The sequence below is a fragment of the Astyanax mexicanus genome, chromosome 4 (assembly GCF_023375975.1).
Source record: "Astyanax mexicanus isolate ESR-SI-001 chromosome 4, AstMex3_surface, whole genome shotgun sequence".
Taxonomy (NCBI): Eukaryota; Metazoa; Chordata; class Actinopteri; order Characiformes; family Acestrorhamphidae; genus Astyanax; species Astyanax mexicanus.
The window spans coordinates 30,151,433-30,169,590 of record NC_064411.1 but is presented as its reverse complement, the minus strand read 5'-3'; the positions used below and the strand labels follow the sequence as shown (position 1 = coordinate 30,169,590).

General features: G+C 33.1%; 1 protein-coding gene across 1 annotated transcript; it reads right to left on the bottom strand.

Moving 5' to 3' along the window:
- Positions 1–3,806: 3,806 nt before the first annotated feature.
- Positions 3,807–9,252, bottom strand: mterf4 (mitochondrial transcription termination factor 4). Its single transcript, XM_007236376.4, has 4 exons — positions 9,148–9,252; positions 7,653–8,034; positions 6,370–6,554; positions 3,807–4,328 (listed from the first exon to the last, which is right to left on the bottom strand). The coding sequence occupies exons 1-4, from the start codon at positions 9,166–9,168 to the stop codon at positions 3,903–3,905; spliced, it is 1,014 nt and encodes a 337-aa protein (XP_007236438.3). The 5' UTR covers positions 9,169–9,252; the 3' UTR covers positions 3,807–3,902.
- Positions 9,253–18,158: the final 8,906 nt, after the last annotated feature.

Below are 18,158 nucleotides of genomic sequence, written 5' to 3'. Positions count from 1 at the left end.
GATCAACAATATATGCAGAGCACATATTTTTTCAGCATAACGCTCACGCACATACAAAAAGGGTTTCACAGGAATGCCTCTGCTGAACTAAAACACCTCCTTGGTCTGGATAAATTAGTAATTACTGCCGGATTACTTACATATATTATCATTACATTCGTATATATGAAGTTGATTCATTTTGTTCCAGTAACACCTTCCTAGTTCACTATATTTTTGACCCTGAGTGTATTTCTAAACATAACATTTGAATATGCAAATACATATTGTGAACAAGGTTGTGAAACCTCTCCAGGCGATTCTCTGGTTTGTACCTACATTTTTTAATGTTACTTTAAAATGATCTGACATATAATAGATATACAGGACAGGATTTGCAGATAACGCATATGAATTTATAAAGTTAAAGTGTTGCAAGTGCATTAAACAGACCATCAATAGTGGTTATTTAAAGTAAACTATTAGGGGATGTTCTTATCTCCCGGTACTCTGCGTATTATCTGGACTGTATTTACTTTAATAACGGATAATACACAGAGGTGATGAATACACACCTTTAATATCCGCCACTGATAACATGGGCCAAACTCTTTCTGTACACTGGTTGGAGGTGATTAAAAAAGAGAAGTTATGAAGGTTTGCCTTTTTCAGATGCAAAATGTTAACCTCCCTGCTGAAAATGAAACTCATAACCAGAGGAAAACATACCCTATGTATCAGTTAAAAATAATTTTTATTCTTTATTTTAAAATGTTTATTTAAAATGTGTAGATTAACACTTAAGTAAAAAAAAAAAACAGTATATGTTTTAGATTTTACATTTTTCAAAGTAGCATCGTATGCTTAGATGACAGTTTTGCACATTTTGGCTGGATTTTGTCAGTCAGCTTTATGAGGTAGAGTCATCTGAAATGGCTTTTTTTTAAAACAGCTGTGCTGAACTTGTGAAGAGTTAATTACTTGAATCTATTGCCTCTTAATGTGTTTGAGAGCATCTGATGTGTGTATATATATATATATATATATATATATATATATATATATATATATATATATATATATATATATATACAGCTCTGGGAAAAAAATAAGAGACCACTTAAAAGTTTTGAGTTTCTTTGATTTTACCAAATTGAAAACCTCTGGAAGACATCAAACTAAGCTAAACTGCTTAAATGTTTTGCACCAGGAGTGGCTTAAAGTTATCCAAAAGCAGTGTGTAAGACTGGTGGAGGAGAACATGCCAAGATGCATGAAAACTGTGATTAAAAACCAGGGTTATTCCACCAAATATTGATTTCTGAACTCTTAAAACTTTAGGAATATGAACTTGTTTTCTTTGCATTCTTTGAGATCTGTGAGCTCTGCATCTTTTTTTGTTGTTTTCGGCCATTTACCTATTAATAGCAAAATCAGTCTCTTACATTTTTTCCAGGGTTGTATACACACACACAGATATATATATATATATATATATATATATATATATATATATATATATATATATATATATATATATATTAAGTTTTAGAGGTGGCAGAACTCCAGTGGAGCTGTTTATTTTGTATATTCGGTGCTATTATCTTTTTTTTCTGCATATATATCTCAATATAACTGCCCTCTTTCAAACACACACACACACACACACACACTGTTTTCGACAAATCATCGACTGACTCCCTCGAAGTGACCCTCATTCACTTACCTTTTTATCTTCCTCAGCTTGGTGTGTTTAATCTCCTCAGGCAGCTCCTCTCTCTCTCTTTGGGTGTTTTTCTCGCGCAGCCTTCCGCTAATAGCTTTTATTGACGCGCGAGGCTCTAAAGCCCTCCAGCCCTCCGTGGATACACCTGGATTACACCTGAGTTACACCTGAGTTTCTACTGCCACTCAGACCCTCAGAGCTCTGATACACTACGGTACACTCCCTGTGAGAGACTTCACACAGCAGAAACCAGCAGCTCCAGTCTCCACACAGATAACAATGACCGCTTTTTACTATTAATATTACTTTTACGTAAATTATTTCCATACAACCACAAATAGTGGGATTATAAACAGGGAAGTAGATAAGTAGAAGCCCCGAAAGTAGATAAGCAGGACCAGATTAAACAGTTGAGACAAACATATTTATTTACATAGGAAAACGATCCAGTGGGTCAATATCAATAAATGGTCCTTTTATACACACAGTGAGTAACATAATAAAGGAAGATGACAAATCCTGCACCTAACATCTGGGGTTAACATTGTTGCAATTACAGCTGCAAGTCTTTAGGGTTATGTGTCTACCAGGTTTTTTCATCTACAGACTGAGCTTTTTGTTCATTTTTCTTTGTAAAATAGCTCCAACTTAGCCAAATTACATGGAGAGCATCTGCGAACAGCAATTTTCATGTCTTCATGCCACAGAAGCTTAATGGGATTTAGGTCAGGACTTTGACTGGGCCATTCCAACACATGAATATTCTTTAATCTAAACCATTCCACTGTAGCTCTGGGTGTATTTTTAGATTCATTGTCTTGCTGGAAGGTGAATCTCCTTCCCAGTCTCAAATCTTTTGCAGCCTCCAACAGGTTTTCTTCCAGGATTGCCCTGTATTTAGCTTCTTCCATCTTCCCATCAACTCTGACCAGCTTCCTTGACATCCTGCTTTACATTTAGGCCAAAGATTCAACTTCAGCTTGGTTTCACCTGGCCACAGCACAGCATCTTCTGTTCGCTGGGTCTTCTACATGGCTTGTGGCAAACTGCAAAAACTAAAGGACAGATTTCTGCAGCTCAACACATTTTCAATAAATGCCAAATTAGTGCAGCTTGCCCTGACAGGGTGGAAAAATAAGGTGAAAATATAAAAATTTAAAATGAAAAATAATTAAGTTAAGAAAAATAAGATTGAGACTTTATTCTGAATTGTCAAAAGAAAAATTGTATTTCTTTAATTTTTTTTAGGACCAAAAGGCATCATATTTTAATAACCCCCCAGTTAAAAAACATACCCTAAGCTCTCCAGGTCTTTAACATTAAACCGTGTGCTAAATTTGATCCTGGTCATGCTTGGTCTTGCATATATGTTGGTCTACAAGCTTGGTCAGGTTGATCATTAAAGTTTTTAGAGTGGTCTAGTCAAAGTCTGGTTGAGATGCTGTGGCATGACCTTAAAGAGGCTGTTCAAGATTTAATGAATTAAAACAATTCTGCAAAGATAAGTGGATTGAAATTACTCCACAAAGATGTGAAAGACTCATTACTAGTTAAAGAAAGTACTTAATTGCAGTTGTTGCCTGCAAGGGTGGCACATCCAAGTTTTTTGAATTAGGAGCAAATGCTTTTTTCACATAGGGTCAGGTAGGTTTGGATAGTTTTTTCCCTTTGCAAATGAAATTATGGTTTAAAAATGTCTTTTCTCAGGTTGATTTTCTCAGGTTATCTTTGTTTAAATGCTAATTTGAAAAATGTAAGCATGATTTAAAAAAAAAAAAAGCAAAAACTGAAAATTCTGTAGTGGGTAAATACTTTTTCACAGCACTGTAAATGGCTGCTGTAGTGTCCCAGGTAGTTGGTACGGTGTTGCTAAATGGTTGTAATGGTATACCAGGATGTCAAATCAATGGTGTTGCTAAGTGTTTAATAGGGCGTTGCTTAGTGGTTGCTATGCTATTGCTTAGTGATGCTCTGGTGTTGCTAGAAGGTTGTCACAGTATGTACTTTATGGATAGTAAAGCTTTTAGTGTGTCAAGTATCTGCAGGGGCCCCAGTGTGATTGTCCCTCCTTCCTCCCCCGGCAGTTACATCACTGGAATGATGAGCTTTTAAAAGTTTTATTTTTAATACAGTACAATTCTATAACATTCTATACAGAATTAATAAGTAATTTAAGAGCTTTGCAGCAACTCCTTCATTACGGTTCCCATCTTTGCTTCCTCCTCTTATTGTAGCCAGTGTCTTTAACATCCTCCTCCTCCTTTGTCTCCTCATCATAATCCCCACTTTTATCACCTTCCTCATCACTACCTTCATCACTGGCAGTTCTAGTGTGCTCCCGCCCTCGCTCTTCCTCAAGCTCTCGCGCCAATAGTTTCCGGAACACGTCAAACTCCTCCTGCGTAGACAAGGCGATCTTGGTCAGGAACGTTTCTTCAGAGACGGGTAGAAAGTCTTTGAGCTTGGGATTGACGATCAGCGTCTGGCCCTTCTTATCGGGTGTTTGGTACAGTCCTCTGCGCTCCAGGAACCCATGGCGGCACTGCAGCTCCTCCACTGAGAGCCTGAAGAGCTTAGCTTTCACCATCTCAGCCTGCTGACAGCCCATACGGAAGTATGCATACTGCAGAGAGATAAGAGTAAGATAAGAGAACAGTGATGCTTATAATGAAGCAGAAAATGGTGTAAATGTAGGTCAACCATCCTTTTGTTCAGCCTGACATCACCCAACATCTTCAGAAGACTATTAAGACTTTGTTTATTATTATTATTGTAATGTATTGTTCATGGGCAAGGAGAAACAGACAAACACACAAAATAAAATGGACCACTGGAGAAATACAGTCCCTAAGTGACATATACTGAATATCCTGAGAGATTCACTACAGGACAGTGTGTGAATCTGTGGCTCCTTCTAAAAGTGTATTTTTTGCTTCTACAGGTCCGTTCCAACCATTTAACCATTGAAATGCACAAATTAATGTTTTATGTCCGATAGAACTACTTCTGACCTGATTTCTAGAACAAAATGTGAATAATAGTTCACATTGTTGTCATTGTCATTTATGTTACATCATGATTTCAACCTTAAAATATGTGCAGTCATGTTCACACAATAAGAAAATAACTATGCATGAGCTGCTTACTGAATTTTATTTGAATTTGATTAAATTTTGAAATTGTTATAAATATTCATAAAGGGATCTGGGTTCTTATGGGTTAATACAAAAATGAAAAATAAAAGTAGACTATAAGGCATACCATATTATAAGGCATTTTATGTGACAATAAGTAAGGAACAAACATTTTCTTTCAAAGTCAAATGAGCATTGGATGTTAATCTACAGAGTTTTCTCCTGAAAACTGTTTATTTGGGTGAGTAAAGCGCTTTGGTTTAGCACTTTACTTAGATTTCCAATATTTTAGCCACGGATAGCAGCAGCATTAGCGCTTAGTGCTAGTGCTAATGTCGCGAAAACAGCGCTTCACTGAGAAACCCTGAGTGTTCGAGTAGCTAGTGGTTCGTCCCACGTAGCTTGTTTTAACATGGTAAACACGCAGATTACAATCCGATATGCTCACCTCTGAATGGCAAAAGTGTTAGCGCTTAGTGTGGTTAGTGGCTAATGTTAATACTGCCCCTTACTGAAATGAAATAACCAACAGTATATGTGATTATACTATTCTTTCTGTTTGTTCTCTGCTCTTTGTGTTTATAGCCTGTCCAACCAAGCATGCATGTCATTCTTACCCACTGCAAATTTAGACCCTCTCCAAAAGACAAGACAATGACTGCCCACAGGGCACTGTGTAAGCAAGATGGCAGAGTGCAGGACGAAACATTCAGATCAAGGCAACCATCCAAATATTTTTCCACCACAAACCAATACACGGTTTACAAAATTTGGAGATTGGGATTGCTGCAATGCTAACAGTCGGAGTCAGCATGGTTGGAGCTGTGATGCTAACAGACACAGCAGGCAGCCTCAACAAGGTTGAAGCGTGTTAGCCATGATGCTAACAGCCAGGGCTTGGCAGGTTTGGAGCACGATCCGAGGACACGGCAGCCAGTCTTGGCTGGGATGGTATGGGTTTGGATGTGTGTGTTGGTCTCAAGGTCTTGTGCACTCACTAACTCTTGGCATTAGCATGCATCCTGAGTGATCTAATCAAGTGATTAGTGGACAGCACAAAGTACAGGTGTGATTAGGATAAAAAGTGCATTTGTGCGATTTTTTTTGTGCGATAATGGTCCAAGATGCATATAATAATTGTGATACCGAAGCGACCATCACCCACATGGGTAAGTTGAGCACGCTACAATAACAAGATAAAAGATGTAGGTCATACTTGTTGCTTCTGTGCAATTAAAACTTGGTGCCTTTTCTAGACTTGAACCGAGGAATCTGTCCAAAGAAAACGAGAATACTCTCATAAGAGAAGCATTTAAAATGCCAGATGTGAACAATTATGCACTTTGACAAGCATTTGTGATCAGATCACCCACAATTCATGTTAATACCCAGTGTAGACAAGGCCATATGTGCATATATTACTGATATAACCCAAGTGCAAACTTTGAGGAAGGACAGTTTATGTTCCCAGGGTTTAGTGCACAATTTGGGACTAGGCTACTGTACTCATAATTTAAGAGTTTCTCGTACCTGAAACACGTACTCCAGACTCGTGTGGTCTTCCTGCAGGATGTGAGGCGAGTCCCTGAGGATGTCAGTCACCTGCTGAACTGTAAACTGGCACTTTTCTCTAAGGAGCCGAGACACAGCGTTTACTTTCTTTATGGGCAGAGACAGGATCTGAGGGTAGTGGCTTATCACCCTCTGCAGACTGCCTGATGACAGAGACCAGAGTTTACTAGCAGCTTTTGCAACGGAAAATGAGGCCGACCCACTCCAAACATTACACTTAATGTTGCCATTTACTTTCACTAATAAAAGTGTTTAATTACCACAACTGCAGAAAGAAAAGCTGGCTTATTGGCAAACAAAGTATAACAGGTTCTATAATTACAGACTGTAATCCTTCCTTTTTATGCACAATTTATTATCCTCCTCTCCCTTCTCTCAGTCCCCCCAGAACCACCACACGGTAGCTAATATTATTTGTATCGTGGGTGATTTATTCTCAGCACTGCAGTGACTGTACTGACATAGTGGTGGTGTATGAGGTGTTAGTGTGTGCTGTGCTGGTACAAGTGGATCAGGTACAGCAGCAGTGCTGCTGGAGTTTTTAAACACTGTGTTTAATCACTCACTGTCCTCCACTCTATTACACACTCGTACCTACAGCTGAAACACCTGTAGATAAAGTGAAGTCAAAGACAGAAGCACTGAATCTGTTGCTGCACAGTTTGTGTTGGTCATCCTCTAGTCTTGCCTTCATCAATAACCACAGGACACTGCCCACAGGACACTGCTGGCCAAAAATTTGTAGCTGGTGACCTATTTTCTGACCAGCAGTGAGCACTGAGGTGTTTATAAATTCCAGCAGCATTGGTGTATTTGATCCACTTTTTCCAGCACAATCCTATTTCCTTTTTGTACCCCTACCCCTTGTTTTTTGAGTTTAGCCCTTCCCCTTAGATAAGAATTAACTACAAGGGAAAATATTGAAATCCTTTTCTTAAGAATTGGGAAAAACTCTTCAAGCATCTGATACAGATGTTAAGCAGTGCAGTGCAACCTAACTGTTTAGGTTGCTGTTTAGGAAATTACTCAAACTTGTGAGATTCCTTGGTTGCTTGTGCCGCCATCTTGCCAGTCAGTGGTAGTGTCACTGCAGTGCAGAGAATGACCCACCTCCCAAATAATCCCTGCTCTGTGGTGGTCCTGGAAGGTCCTGACCATTGAAGAACAGAGTGAAAGAAATAGAAGGACTACACTCTGTAATTAAAGAAAACGGGAAATAAAGGGAAAAAAAGCCAGCTTACCTTCAAGCAGGCCGAGTTTCCTCAGATTTGCTATACGCTGCTGTAACTGAGACTCTTTCACCACATACAGGTCAGGACACTTCTCCAGGACCTTCAGCATGCTGTCGGGGTTAAAGCCGAGGACGAACAGACTTGTCAGTATCGGCACCTGGTGTTTGCATCGTTTCTTCTTTGCAACTTCATACACTACTTCAGCCTGGGTCTCAGAGAAACCCATTTCAGCCAAAGCCCTCATCGTTAACTCTGGTTCAGGATGCTGTACTTTAGGAGGTGGCGGAGCAGAACAGAACAGTCTGGGGATGCCCACTAAAGCTGCCTGCTGTTTAACAGGAAACAGCAGAGGACTGCAGAGAGAAACGCTCCTCCAAGTCCAGCGTAGGACCTGCCACAAAAGATCAAAATGCAGATGGGACAGGACATTTAGGATATCCCAAAAACACCTTCTATTATTTTTCCCCAAAATTGAATTATTAAATGAATTTTAAATATTACTAGTGATTACATTCATTTGTATTTAGAATTATTCGTATATTTAATATAAAATATATAATAATAACTGATGTATACTTTAGACATAATTCATCATCAATTACAGGATGCCCACATATTATTGACTGTGTTATAAAATCAGTGCCCCAAATTATACATTTTCTGTAGAGTATGTTATTTCAATAATTAACAAAAACAAAACAACGTTCAAATAAAAAATATGTGACCTGCACTCAGTGATATCTCTTCCTCTGGAGGGAAGTTTGTATATTTTTTTGATTATCATGTTGAGAATACACAAACAGTATATTAATTATTGGTCAAATCTGTTATGATATTTTGTAAATGTCACATTCAATTAATTAATATGTTTTTAACTAACTGAATAAAGAGGTGTGTTCAAATGTTTGAGTTGTCCTGTTTTTGAAATGCACATTGCTACTAGTCATAACTAATCAGAGATATGTTGAATTACCATTTGCAGTAGTCAAAATTGACCTATTAATATATGGACATAAACCTTTTTCTAGCCAGAATTACAGAAGGATATGTAGCTAATGATGTGAATACGACTAGTATTGCAGGGGTCATTTTAGGGTATTTTACAGCGACTTTCTATTTAATAAATGTTTTTTACAGTGTAAATATCTGTTATATCTACAGTTTTAAGTGGAACGAAGAATTAAAGCAGTAATGGAATAGCCTCAAAACACAAGCACACACACACACACACTCAGTCAGACAGACACACACTCAGTCACTCACACAGACAGACAGACAGGCAAACACACACACATACACACACACACACACACACAGTGCCTGCTGTTCATCTGCCCCACTCCTCAGCTAACCGAGCTAATGGCTAAGCAAAACCAGCCACCCAATAATACACGCTTTTAACACTTATAATGTCTAAATAAAGCAGTGTTTTAGTCACAGCAGTAATAACCTCTTCACACTCTAATTAAAACATTATTAAACTGTGTAAAAGTCTCTTACTAACCCCACAAGCCTGAGCGCTCATGTTTATCCGGAGTCAAAAACATTCCCCTAAAACATCAACCCTGATAAAGTGGTTCCACCACAGAAGCTCATTTCCCCCACGCAAAAACAACTGCGGTCAAGCCAGCCCCCACTGCAAAACGCTTGGTCAAACTAGCCCCCACGCTGTTTCTCAGAGCGCGCATACACTAAACATTGCGGCAAGCGTGAGAAGGAACACATTTCAAAATAAAAGCCCCCCCCCCCCCCCTTAATATCATTATGCTGTGGAGTGGTATTAAAAGGAATCCACATGATTTCACATGTTATGTCTGATATCACATGTCAATTTCATGTAGTCCTGGTAGTACACAAAATAAAAGCCCTGTAAATTATAAAAAAATATGTTATTTTAATAATACTACTACTACTAATAATACTAATACTAATAATAATACTAATAATAATACTTATATGTGTCACTCACTTAATAACAGGGCATTATAATGTGTCATTTCAAAATAAAGGCCCTTTAAATTATTACAATATTTTATTTTAACACAATGTTTAGACTGTTATTAAAAGGAATCTGTCTGACGTCACAGGTCAATTTCATATAGTCCTGATAGTACACCACGTGTATTTGTCACTCACTTAATATCAGAACATTTTGATGTGTCATTTCAAAATAAGGGCCACTTAAATTGTAACATTTATGTAATTTTACACAATGTTTAGACTGTTATTAAAAGAAATCTGTCTGATATCACAGCTCAATTTTATATAGCCCTGATAGTACACTACTTGTATGTGTCACTCACTTAATATCAGAACATTTTGATGTGTCATTTTAAAATAAAAGCCCTTTAAATTGTAACAATATTTTGTTTCAACACAATGTTTAGACTGTTATTAAAAAAAATCTGTCTGATATCACAGTTCAATTTCATATATTCCTGATAGTACACTACTTGTATGTTTCACTCAATTAATATCAGAACATTTTGATGTGTCATTTTAAAATAAAAGCCCTTTAAATTGTAACATTTATGTAATTTTACACAATGTTTAGACTGTTATTAAAAAAAATCTGTCTGATATCACAGTTCAATTTCAGATAGTCCTGATAGTACACTACTTGTATGTTTCACTCACTTAATATCAGAACATTTTGATGTGTCATTTTAAAATAAAAGCCCTTTAAATTGTAACATTTATGTAATTTTACACAATGTTTAGACTGTTATTAAAAAAAATCTGTCTGATATCACAGTTCAATTTCAGATAGTCCTGATAGTACACTACTTGTATGTGTCACTCACTTAATATCAGAACATTTTGATGTGTCATTTCAAAATAAAGACCCTTTAAATTTCAAAAATATTTTATTTCAACACAATGTTTAGACTGTTATTAAAAAAAATCTGTCTGATATCACAGTTCAATTTCAGATAGTCCTGATAGTACACTACTTGTATGTGTCACTCACTTAATATCAGAACATTTTGATGTGTCATTTCAAAATAAAGACCCTTTAAATTTCAAAAATATTTTATTTCAACACAATGTTTAGACTGTTATTAAAAAAAATCTGTCTGATATCACAGTTCAATTTCAGATAGTACTGATAGTACACTACTTGTATGTGTCACTCACTTAAAATCAGAACATTTTGATGTGTCATTTTAAAATAAAAGCCCTTTAAATTGTAACATTTATGTAATTTTACACAATGTTTAGACTGTTATTAAAAAAAATCTGTCTGATATCACAGTTCAATTTCAGATAGTACTGATAGTACACTACTTGTATGTGTCACTCACTTAAAATCAGAACATTTTGATGTGTCATTTTAAAATAAAAGCCCTTTAAATTGTAACATTTATGTAATTTTACACAATGTTTAGACTGTTATTAAAAAAAATCTGTCTGATATCACAGTTCAATTTCAGATAGTACTGATAGTACACTACTTGTATGTGTCACTCACTTAAAATCAGAACATTTTGATGTGTCATTTTAAAATAAAAGCCCTTTAAATTGTAACAATATTTTGTTTCAACACAATGTTTAGACTGTTATTAAAAAAAATCTGTCTGATATCACAGTTCAATTTCAGATAGTCCTGATAGTACACTACTTGTATGTGTCACTCACTTAATATCAGAACATTTTGATGTGTCATTTCAAAATAAAGACCCTTTAAATTTCAAAAATATTTTATTTCAACACAATGTTTAGACTGTTATTAAAAAAAATCTGTCTGATATCACAGTTCAATTTCAGATAGTACTGATAGTACACTACTTGTATGTGTCACTCACTTAAAATCAGAACATTTTGATGTGTCATTTTAAAATAAAAGCCCTTTAAATTGTAACATTTATGTAATTTTACACAATGTTTAGACTGTTATTAAAAAAAATCTGTCTGATATCACAGTTCAATTTCAGATAGTACTGATAGTACACTACTTGTATGTGTCACTCACTTAAAATCAGAACATTTTGATGTGTCATTTTAAAATAAAAGCCCTTTAAATTGTAACATTTATGTAATTTTACACAATGTTTAGACTGTTATTAAAAAAAATCTGTCTGATATCACAGTTCAATTTCAGATAGTACTGATAGTACACTACTTGTATGTGTCACTCACTTAAAATCAGAACATTTTGATGTGTCATTTTAAAATAAAAGCCCTTTAAATTGTAACAATATTTTGTTTCAACACAATGTTTAGACTGTTATTAAAAAAAATCTGTCTGATATCACAGTTCAATTTCATATAGTCCTGATAGTACACTACTTGTATGTGTCACTCACTTAAAATCAGAACATTTTGATGTGTCATTTCAAAATAAAGGCCCTTTAAATTATAACATTTATGTAATTTTACACAATGTTTAGACTGTTATTAAAAAAAATCTGTCTGATATCACAGGTCAATTTCATATAGTCCTGATAGTACACCACTGGTATGTTTCACTGACTTAATATTAGAACATTTTGGTGTGTCATTTCAAAATAAAGGCCCTTTAAATTGTAACATTTATGTAATTTTACACAATGTTTAGACTGTTATTAAAAAAAATCTGTCTGATATCACAGTTCAATTTCAGATAGTCCTGATAGTACACTACTTGTATGTGTCACTCACTTAATATCAGAACATTTTGATGTGTCATTTCAAAATAAAGACCCTTTAAATTTCAAAAATATTTTATTTCAACACAATGTTTAGACTGTTATTAAAAAAAATCTGTCTGATATCACAGTTCAATTTCATATAGTCCTGATAGTACACTACTTGTATGTGTCACTCACTTAAAATCAGAACATTTTGATGTGTCATTTCAAAATAAAGGCCCTTTAAATTATAACATTTATGTAATTTTACACAATGTTTAGACTGTTATTAAAAAAAATCTGTCTGATATCACAGTTCAATTTCAGATAGTCCTGATAGTACACTACTTGTATGTGTCACTCACTTAATATCAGAACATTTTGATGTGTCATTTCAAAATAAAGACCCTTTAAATTTCAAAAATATTTTATTTCAACACAATGTTTAGACTGTTATTAAAAGAAATCTGTCTGATATCACAGCTCAATTTTATATAGCCCTGATAGTACACTACTTGTATGTGTCACTCACTTAATATCAGAACATTTTGGTGTGTCATTTCAAAATAAAGGCCCTTTAAATTGTAACATTTATGTAATTTTACACAATGTTTAGACTGTTATTAAAAAAAATCTGTCTGATATCACAGTTCAATTTCAGATAGTACTGATAGTACACTACTTGTATGTGTCACTCACTTAAAATCAGAACATTTTGATGTGTCATTTTAAAATAAAAGCCCTTTAAATTGTAACATTTATGTAATTTTACACAATGTTTAGACTGCTATTAAGATAAATCTGTCTGATATCACATTTCAATGTCATATACTACTGATAGTACACCACTTGTATGTGTAACAGTCTAAACATTGTGTATAATTACATAAATGTTACAATTTAAAGGGCTTTTATTTTAAAATGACACATCAAAATGTTCTGATATTAAGTGAGTGAAACATACAAGTAGTGTACTATCAGTACTATCTGAAATTGAACTGTGATATCAGACAGATTTTTTTTAATAACAGTCTAAACATTGTGTTGAAATAAAATATTTTTGAAATTTAAAGGGTCTTTATTTTGAAATGACACATCAAAATGTTCTGATATTAAGTGAGTGACACATACAAGTAGTGTACTATCAGGACTATCTGAAATTGAACTGTGATATCAGACAGATTTTTTTTAATAACAGTCTAAACATTGTGTAAAATTACATAAATGTTATAATTTAAAGGGCCTTTATTTTGAAATGACACACCAAAATGTTCTAATATTAAGTCAGTGAAACATACCAGTGGTGTACTATCAGGACTATATGAAATTGACCTGTGATATCAGACAGATTTTTTTTAATAACAGTCTAAACATTGTGTAAAATTACATAAATGTTATAATTTAAAGGGCCTTTATTTTGAAATGACACATCAAAATGTTCTGATTTTAAGTGAGTGACACATACAAGTAGTGTACTATCAGGACTATATGAAATTGAACTGTGATATCAGACAGATTTTTTTTAATAACAGTCTAAACATTGTGTTGAAACAAAATATTGTTACAATTTAAAGGGCTTTTATTTTAAAATGACACATCAAAATGTTCTGATTTTAAGTGAGTGACACATACAAGTAGTGTACTATCAGTACTATCTGAAATTGAACTGTGATATCAGACAGATTTTTTTTAATAACAGTCTAAACATTGTGTAAAATTACATAAATGTTACAATTTAAAGGGCTTTTATTTTAAAATGACACATCAAAATGTTCTGATTTTAAGTGAGTGACACATACAAGTAGTGTACTATCAGGACTATATGAAATTGAACTGTGATATCAGACAGATTTTTTTTAATAACAGTCTAAACATTGTGTTGAAATAAAATATTTTTGAAATTTAAAGGGTCTTTATTTTGAAATGACACATCAAAATGTTCTGATATTAAGTGAGTGACACATACAAGTAGTGTACTATCAGGACTATCTGAAATTGAACTGTGATATAAGACAGATTTTTTTTAATAACAGTCTAAACATTGTGTAAAATTACATAAATGTTACAATTTAAAGGGCTTTTATTTTAAAATGACACATCAAAATGTTCTGATTTTAAGTGAGTGACACATACAAGTAGTGTACTATCAGTACTATCTGAAATTGAACTGTGATATCAGACAGATTTTTTTTAATAACAGTCTAAACATTGTGTAAAATTACATAAATGTTACAATTTAAAGGGCTTTTATTTTAAAATGACACATCAAAATGTTCTGATATTAAGTGAGTGAAACATACAAGTAGTGTACTATCAGGACTATCTGAAATTGAACTGTGATATCAGACAGATTTTTTTTAATAACAGTCTAAACATTGTGTAAAATTACATAAATGTTATAATTTAAAGGGCCTTTATTTTGAAATGACACATCAAAATGTTCTGATTTTAAGTGAGTGACACATACAAGTAGTGTACTATCAGGACTATATGAAATTGAACTGTGATATCAGACAGATTTTTTTTAATAACAGTCTAAACATTGTGTTGAAACAAAATATTGTTACAATTTAAAGGGCTTTTATTTTAAAATGACACATCAAAATGTTCTGATATTAAGTGAGTGAAACATACAAGTAGTGTACTATCAGGACTATCTGAAATTGAACTGTGATATCAGACAGATTTTTTTTAATAACAGTCTAAACATTGTGTAAAATTACATAAATGTTATAATTTAAAGGGCCTTTATTTTGAAATGACACATCAAAATGTTCTGATTTTAAGTGAGTGACACATACAAGTAGTGTACTATCAGTACTATCTGAAATTGAACTGTGATATCAGACAGATTTTTTTTAATAACAGTCTAAACATTGTGTAAAATTACATAAATGTTACAATTTAAAGGGCTTTTATTTTAAAATGACACATCAAAATGTTCTGATATTAAGTGAGTGACACATACAAGTAGTGTACTATCAGGACTATCTGAAACTGAACTGTGATATCAGACAGATTTATTTTAATAACAGTCTAAACATTGTGTATAATTACATAAATGTTACAATTTAAAGGGCTTTTATTTTAAAATGACACATCAAAATGTTCTGATTTTAAGTGAGTGACACATACAAGTAGTGTACTATCAGTACTATCTGAAATTGAACTGTGATATCAGACAGATTTTTTTTAATAACAGTCTAAACATTGTGTTGAAATAAAACATTTTTGAAATTTAAAGGGTCTTTATTTTGAAATGACACATCAAAATGTTCTGATATTAAGTGAGTGACACATACAAGTAGTGTACTATCAGGACTATCTGAAATTGAACTGTGATATCAGACAGATTTTTTTTAATAACAGTCTAAACATTGTGTAAAATTACATAAATGTTATAATTTAAAGGGCCTTTATTTTGAAATGACACATCAAAATGTTCTGATTTTAAGTGAGTGACACATACAAGTAGTGTACTATCAGGACTATATGAAATTGAACTGTGATATCAGACAGATTTTTTTTAATAACAGTCTAAACATTGTGTTGAAATAAAATATTTTTGAAATTTAAAGGGTCTTTATTTTGAAATGACACATCAAAATGTTCTGATATTAAGTGAGTGACACATACAAGTAGTGTACTATCAGGACTATCTGAAATTGAACTGTGATATCAGACAGATTTTTTTTAATAACAGTCTAAACATTGTGTAAAATTACATAAATGTTACAATTTAAAGGGCTTTTATTTTAAAATGACACATCAAAATGTTCTGATTTTAAGTGAGTGACACATACAAGTAGTGTACTATCAGTACTATCTGAAATTGAACTGTGATATCAGACAGATTTTTTTTAATAACAGTCTAAACATTGTGTAAAATTACATAAATGTTACAATTTAAAGGGCTTTTATTTTAAAATGACACATCAAAATGTTCTGATATTAAGTGAGTGAAACATACAAGTAGTGTACTATCAGGACTATCTGAAATTGAACTGTGATATCAGACAGATTTTTTTTAATAACAGTCTAAACATTGTGTAAAATTACATAAATGTTACAATTTAAAGGGCCTTTATTTTGAAATGACACACCAAAATGTTCTAATATTAAGTCAGTGAAACATACCAGTGGTGTACTATCAGGACTATATGAAATTGACCTGTGATATCAGACAGATTTTTTTTAATAACAGTCTAAACATTGTGTAAAATTACATAAATGTTATAATTTAAAGGGCCTTTATTTTGAAATGACACATCAAAATGTTCTGATTTTAAGTGAGTGACACATACAAGTAGTGTACTATCAGGACTATATGAAATTGAACTGTGATATCAGACAGATTTTTTTTAATAACAGTCTAAACATTGTGTTGAAACAAAATATTGTTACAATTTAAAGGGCTTTTATTTTAAAATGACACATCAAAATGTTCTGATTTTAAGTGAGTGACACATACAAGTAGTGTACTATCAGGACTATCTGAAATTGAACTGTGATATCAGACAGATTTTTTTTAATAACAGTCTAAACATTGTGTAAAATTACATAAATGTTACAATTTAAAGGGCTTTTATTTTAAAATGACACATCAAAATGTTCTGATATTAAGTGAGTGACACATACAAGTAGTGTACTATCAGGACTATCTGAAATTGACCTGTGATATCAGACAGATTTTTTTTAATAACAGTCTAAACATTGTGTAAAATTACATAAATGTTACAATTTAAAGGGCTTTTATTTTAAAATGACACATCAAAATGTTCTGATATTAAGTGAGTGACACATACAAGTAGTGTACTATCAGGACTATATGAAATTGAACTGTGATATCAGACAGATTTTTTTTAATAACAGTCTAAACATTGTGTAAAATTACATAAATGTTACAATTTAAAGGGCTTTTATTTTAAAATGACACATCAATATGTTCTGATATTAAGTGAGTGAAACATACAAGTTTTGTACTATCAGGACTATCTGAAATTGAACTGTGATATCAGACAGATTTTTTTTAATAACAGTCTAAACATTGTGTAAAATTACATAAATGTTACAATTTAAAGGGCTTTTATTTTAAAATGACACATCAAAATGTTCTGATATTAATTGAGTGAAACATACAAGTAGTGTACTATCAGGAATATATGAAATTGAACTGTGATATCAGACAGATTTTTTTTAATAACAGTCTAAACATTGTGTTGAAACAAAATATTGTTACAATTTAAAGGGCTTTTATTTTAAAATGACACATCAAAATGTTCTGATATTAAGTGAGTGACACATACAAGTAGTGTACTATCAGGGCTATATAAAATTGAGCTGTGATATCAGACAGATTTCTTTTAATAACAGTCTAAACATTGTGTAAAATTACATAAATGTTACAATTTAAGTGGCCCTTATTTTGAAATGACACATCAAAATGTTCTGATATTAAGTGAGTGACAAATACACGTGGTGTACTATCAGGACTATATGAAATTGACCTGTGACGTCAGACAGATTCCTTTTAATAACAGTCTAAACATTGTGTTAAAATAAAATATTGTAATAATTTAAAGGGCCTTTATTTTGAAATGACACATTATAATGCCCTGTTATTAAGTGAGTGACACATATAAGTATTATTATTAGTATTATTATTAGTATTAGTATTATTAGTAGTAGTAGTATTATTAAAATAACATATTTTTTTATAATTTACAGGGCTTTTATTTTGTGTACTACCAGGACTACATGAAATTGACATGTGATATCAGACATAACATGTGAAATCATGTGGATTCCTTTTAATACCACTCCACAGCATAATGATATTAAGGGGGGGGGGCTTTTATTTTGAAATGTGTTCCTTCTCACGCTTGCCGCAATGTTTAGTGTATGC